The 6,759-nt window shown below is 42.8% G+C and overlaps 1 protein-coding gene across 1 annotated transcript; it reads right to left on the bottom strand.

Moving 5' to 3' along the window:
• Positions 1–591: 591 nt before the first annotated feature.
• Positions 592–6,511, bottom strand: LOC112902062 (putative squamosa promoter-binding-like protein 19). The gene is made up of 4 exons (XM_025970963.1): positions 6,379–6,511; positions 5,761–6,139; positions 1,746–1,876; positions 592–1,417 (listed from the first exon to the last, which is right to left on the bottom strand). The coding sequence occupies exons 2-4, from the start codon at positions 6,120–6,122 to the stop codon at positions 954–956; spliced, it is 957 nt and encodes a 318-aa protein (XP_025826748.1). The 5' UTR covers positions 6,123–6,139; positions 6,379–6,511; the 3' UTR covers positions 592–953.
• Positions 6,512–6,759: the final 248 nt, after the last annotated feature.

Raw genomic sequence — 6,759 nt, 5'->3', positions numbered from 1 at the left:
GGGATTCGCCAAATCCTGGCCTGCAGGAGATCAAGCCAGATTGTCCTGGTTGGCAAAGGACCCCCTTTTGTATCAATGGGCATTCCATGCAACGACCATACGGAGCTACATACACTGTCCTGCACTGCTGTGTGATCCTTTCCTTGGCCTATTCCTTGTATTTTTCACCTGTAACTGTTGGACGTTTGCACACATGTGAAGGGCCGTTCGGGTCATACAAACATATGCTAGCAAACAACATACTTTCCCTATTTTTAAAACTTCTTAGTCTTGGACTTGGGAACTTGGCAGTTTAAACTTCAGCATCAATTTTTAATAAGACTATCCAAACAAAAATCACATGTCTAGAACATCCTAAAAGTGTTTCTGGATACAAAAATCTAACAGCAGCATTTTTATGTTACCTAATTAAATACATTTTTAAAATATGTAATATGGGCCTAACCTTGAATACGATATTCAAAATTGGCTAGTATTAGAAGACGGAGGTAATATGATATTCAAAATTGGCTGGTCAGAGCAAAATGGGCCCAGTCTAAATTGGCCCATTACCATTAGCCACGGATTGGCCAAAACGAAGTGTACAGAACAAGCTGAGCCGTCAAACCTTTTGCATCCATGATGGCTTTCCAAACTAGAGGCAGTAATGCCTCCACGGCTTGATTCCAAGAACTCCAGTAATACATGCATGCACATATTTTCCAAAAATGAATATCACCAAAATGTAGACAATTATGAACAGGACACATTTAAATTAATCAGCTAAACAATCTGCACAACAGCCACCATCTCCATCTTCCAGAGGACAGGACTTGACATGTCACTTGGATTTGTATAAAGCTCTTGACCACATCCTGAATCTCCAGGTGCACGAACACCTCCCCAAGTCCCATCCATCACCACTGCCAGCAATTGGGAACTCAGCAGCAACAGGAAAACACAACACATTTTTACTACTGCCAGGGGAATGGCAGCGCCTGTGAAGGATCCTCAAGCGCAGCATCAGGAACAAACACATGGTGGCCGCCACCGGATGCCAACGCAGTGGTCACAGCTGTCGCTGCAACCTGCTGCGACGTGGAAGCGATGCGAGACAGTGCAGAGGCGATCTGGGTGTGGCCGACCGGGGAGGGATGATGCAGCGACGATGACAGAAGAGAGAGAGCACACTCGGGGCCCAGCGTGCCAGAGAGGTCGTTGTTGCATACGCTGCTTCCAGTGTGGTTTCTATCCTGAACCAAAAAATGACCGTGGCGGGATGCGCTGTGCAAGCCGCCACCATCCTGTGGGAAAGGGAACTGCTTTGGTGTTCTTGAGAATGATATGGAGAAGGGCGGCTGAGGGTCGACCAAGTTCATGGTGTCAGAATCCTGGCGGGCTGTTGGAATTGTTTGTGGATAGATTTCAAATTGATTAACTGCAAGGAAAAAACAAACATTATTCATCTACTTTGTTGTTTCCCTATTGGAAATTGGGCAAAGCTTTCTCAAAAAATTTTATAATTCCAGAAGAAATATGTTCAAGTTGGCAACCAATTCAAAAGAAAATGATGAAGATGAGCTCTGCTAGATTAAAATGTGATTATACATGCTAACAGAGCTATGGTTTTAAGGAGATCCATCACTTAACAAAGCCTATATATGTATGTTAATGATGTACCTAAACTGGATTAACAATTCCTAGGAATAGGATTGTTAAAATACCAAGACGCCCAACCTATGTACGCAGAAATGTACAGTACAGACCTTGATGGTATGGAAAGAAACCCCCAAGATTTGCCAGGTCATGCTGTGGCTTTCTTCGACGCCTATTATGGCCATCTAAACGCTTCCGGCAACTTCTTTTCCCCTCATCAAACTCTGACAGCATGTGAAACCTGCACTTAGAGAACAAACAACCACCTTCAGAACAACTGCTTTGAGCTGGCGCCACAGTATTAACTCCAGGCAGAACTCACCAGTAATGTCATAAAGGATTTTACAGAAACATTTAAGCAGAGCTTATGAAACAAACACAAAATTTAATTCCCGTGAACATAGGAAAAGCATATCGCTGACTTGTTATGTTCACCGACTTGGTTTGCTATTTTTCATGCCAATGCTTCATTAGGATTTAACAAGCAAATAGTTTCAGTAGCCAATTCTAAAGATTGACGAAAGGATGAACATAACTATTTAATTTAGGCTGAGCGGCTGAGTTCAAGTTTATATGGTAATTATTGTACTGGGATTTTGGTTGAGTGGAGTATTGGGACAGCATGAAACAACAGAGTCTTTCAGAATGTGAGTCCAACAAAGGCTTTTGTCAAATTCATACTTTCTTCATTTGATCATCCTTTTTCTCCATGAAATGGTTAATTTGTGAGCAAACATGGCATATTGCATGACATGGAATTTATATGATGTTTTTATGCTCCTGACTGGTAGCATTGGTATGTAGCTCAACAGTTGTGAGGTGAAACATCAGAGTTTGGGTATTATGACATAAACATCAGTGTGTGATCGATGAAACCCCTGTAACCAGCTTGGGCTCGAAGCCAATATACTCTTCTTTAAGACGAAATAAAAGGCATGTCTCTCCCTCTGGTCGAGTTTTTTTTTCAGCCCCACCAGGGTATTATGGTCATGAGGGTCTGATGTTCATTGCCACTCTTTATGGGCTAAAGCAAGCTCATGTTTGGTTTCATCACTTTGTTTCTGTGGTCACCTTTGTTGGTTTTTCTACCGTTGATCATGACAATGCACTCTTTGTCCACAATTTACCTTGGATGAACTCTTTGTCCACATCTTCTTGGTAATTGGTGATCTCAAATCATGACGCTGGAAGAGGAAGTAAAGAAGAATTGAACAAACGGAATATTTCCAAAGAAGTTTCCTTGGATAGAAGCGCACAGAAATCAGCAGTCAACATGCCCGAACCATGACTTAGGCTTTTCAATACCTTTCCTTAGCTTTTTATCCGCTTAATTGGTGGCTTAAGAGTGTGTGTCATTACCTTACCCAACTTGATTGGGATTAATAGGCTTTTGTTCTTATAGATGTTAGGAATATGGAGTCTTTTACGTATACATTAGTAGGGTCCTCTCATATATATTGCCCACATGGAGCTATTACTGAATATAAGTGCTACTCATAAATCATGACATTATAGACTTTTAATTGAAGCTACAAAGTATGATTGATAAAGTAGGTATCCTAGTGGAAACAAAGGTCTTTTAGCAACCCATTTATGAGTATTTTTCTTCTTCTCACATAGATTATATTACATAATGATAATTTTTTTTTAAAAACCCACATGAAAGGACAATTTGATCCAATCAAAGAACCACCCAAACTCAACATACTAAAGGGTACTAACTAGGGTTTGAGAAAATATGTGGAACAGTAGGGCAATATGTTTAGATAATCCTACAAAGGTATATAAATTTTAGAATCAAACAGTCTAATATGGGCACCCTACAGTAAGGTACTTAGAAAGATTCAACTCAAATAGTCTAGAATAAAAATGGACAAAGGTGTTTAGAGAACCATATAGTAGGGCAATATAAAGTAACATATGTGCACAAAAAAAAATCAGCAAATGCTGGAAAGAGGATTAAAAATATGTACAGTAAAAGGTAAAAAGGTGGAAATGGTTGAGATTTATTGGTAATTTTGTATAACCTTCACCCATGTGATGCAGCTTTCATGCTTAGCATAAGCTGCTGATGACAATTTTGTTGTGAATGTGACTACGAGATGAATGCACTCATCTTTATCAACAAAAACATGTCAAAATATATTGAGATTTGTTCACTTTTCACTCAAACGCATTAGCCTCAAAGCTGTCAAAGGTAAATGTATGATTATGTACACTCTGGAGCAATACCTAGTGAGTTACAATCCATCATGACACAAAATTTCTAAGCCTAACGGACAGAAAAATAAAAAAAGAAAACTAATTCATCATTTAAACTTCTTATATTTGAGCAACCCCCCCCCCCCAACCACACGCACACACATAAAAATTATAATAATTTTTTTTCCATATGCAAGTTGTTTTTAACGTGCATGTGGTAAACTCCAAATATTTGATAAGCTATTTGTGGGTCACATCATGCATATTGTTGAAAAAGGAACTTCAAAAATAGTGTACAACTCTTTTTTTTGGTTCTAGCTCTAGCTTCTTTGGTACAAATTAATGGCCCAGTTCTGCATTCAGGCCACGAAAGGTCGATAATATGTACTGGGAATGACATAAAAACATGTTTTCAGTGCTATTTAGATAACCAAAATAAAGTACCTATTACGGTACTTGTTTCATATTTCTCATCTTTGGGAAACTACCACACACTCAATCTAGATGATCATTCAATTGTACTTCAGAGATAGACTTACTGCTGAGATCATATTGTTGAATAAACATAAGAGGTTTATGCTACCTAGGTCTGATATGGATGTACATGGCACCTAGGCAGATTACAGATAGATGAGGTGAAAAGAATCTACAAGATAAAGAACACTCGATCAACATGTGAACTGGATTCGAATTTCGAACACCTAGTTTGTGCTAAGGTATTGTTTATACAGAATCCCTCCGACTTGCCAGTTACAGTTCTTATGTTTCACCTCCATTGATTAAATGGCACTGATAGTTTTATCCTTTGAAGACAGAACCCAAATATCAACTACACAACTTCAATGTGGAATCAAACACTGATGGAACCTAAATTCACTAGTTCTTCCATCAAGATCCATCTTAAAATGTTGAGCACTGGTACAGCTTTGGAATTGTAACCTCCAATTGCAAGATCTCTTTAGAATCATAATCACAATTGACGTTCTATGTTCTTGATTAATCTAGAGATTAAGAAGTATGCAGCCTTCAGATGATAGGATGATAGTCAGCTTACAAACATTCATGGGACTTGTCCCTAAGATCCAGTTCAAAATCAGAAACTGCATGTCATCAGGACCTTTTCTCTATGCATCCAAAACCAGGGGAGAAATTAAATCAACAAACCAAGCTACAACCTGATATTTTAGTTTCAGATACACTTGCTGCAAGGAATAATCCATGAAATAACCTTGATGTTAGTTTGAGGCCTTCCTTTTATCACCATTAGCAAGAATAAGCGTTAAGCAATATACTTGCTTGATTAGATCTTATATCTTATGAAATGTTTTCATATTTTGTTGCTCGGAAACAGCAATTGTTTGCAAAAAGTTGCATCACAGCACAGTTACGAGCTCAGACTGAGCATGCAGCTGAAGAAAGTTCAAAACTTCAGCAATCATGAGAAAGATTCTGCATGATGCTGAATATCCCATAGAAAAACCGAACCCTGCTCAAGCAAGTCAGTTGTCCACACCAACAGCTTTCTTTATATAGTACCAACAGGACTAATTTAATCGGGTCACAAGACCCTAAACAACACCAAATTACCAACCCAATAGTTTAATCAGTGACGCATCAAATCCGCGAGATTAAATTATTAGCGCGCCATCAGATCCTAAATGCCAGACGCCACCAAATTACCAACCTAATTGTTTAGCTTGCCAGCTTGGGACCATACTAGACCTGAAAACTTTGCCCCTAAATTTTCCCCCAAAGTAAGCAACTAAGCACCAAATGCCCCAACCCTGAATTCCTCAATTAGCAAGCAGATGGGGACCAATTCACACACAATTATTAACTAATGACCTCATCAGCACAGGAACGGTTGAATAATCTGACGAGTGCACGGCTTTGTACAAGGATTGGATGAGACGGTGCCCTTACCGGCTGCATTGCTGGCAGAAGCGCTGCTCCTGCCCGCCGACGACCACCACCGGCGTCTTGGAGTGCGCCTCGCAGACCCTGTGCCGCCGGTGGTACTCGCGGCACCGGCTGAGGTCGGACCGGCACCCGTCGACGGAGCAGGCCTCCGCGCCGCCGCCGGCCGAGCGGGACCTCCTCCCTGCTCCCGCCGCCCCCGCCGGCCGCGCGCGCTGGGCGAGGCCGGCGGCAAAATCATGGAGCCGCGCCTCGGCGGCGGCGGAGGAGGAGGAGGACGGCCCGGCGAACGACAGCATGGTCGGGCCGGGGTCCGCCGCCGCCGCCGCGCCCCACGACGGCGCCCCGGAAGACGCTGCCCAGTCCATGCCGCCGGCAAAGAAACCTGCTCCCAACCAAGAAACAGTCAAGATGGCGGCAACAATTCCGGGAGAAAATCCTGCAAGAAGCCAACTAAACTATCGAAGAAAATGGCATCCAGGCAAGAAGCCCCGCCGGACGTCCAAGAAGAAGAAGGTCCCCGATTCTTGCACTCCGGCGGCAGGACCGCACGAGCCACTCATGGCGCGACGTCTATGACAGCAATTCAAAGTGAGTACAAGGGGAGGATGAGGCGGCACGTACGATCGGAGGAAGACGAGTCGGCAGCAGCGGCACTGTAGAGAGCGGCGGGGCAGGTGGTGGGGAGCGAGCGAGCGAACAGTGCGGGCGCGTGCTTGCGTGTGGGCAGCTCGCGAGGACACCGATCGGCCGCGGCATCCCGTGCTGGGTATATATGGGCAGAAAGGGGAGTTCACCCGGCAGGGAGGGAAGAGGCAGCCAGAGCGATCTGTGTAGCCTGTAGGTGCTGTGCTCAGCAAATTATTTTTTCTTGTCTTTTGACCTGCACTGTTCACTGATCCCTAGCTCGGGTAGAGGCTTTGCTTAATCCATTCACCTTTAGGTTTTGCGCGCCGGTCTTTATTTTATTCAGAAATCTTTGCAGGCCCTTTTAAGAGAACAGTG

This window comes from Panicum hallii, chromosome 8, assembly GCF_002211085.1.
Source record: "Panicum hallii strain FIL2 chromosome 8, PHallii_v3.1, whole genome shotgun sequence".
In the NCBI taxonomy this organism is placed as follows: domain Eukaryota; kingdom Viridiplantae; phylum Streptophyta; class Magnoliopsida; order Poales; family Poaceae; genus Panicum; species Panicum hallii.
The sequence above is the reverse complement of the archived record's forward strand: the minus strand, read 5'-3'. Positions and strand labels throughout refer to the sequence as shown.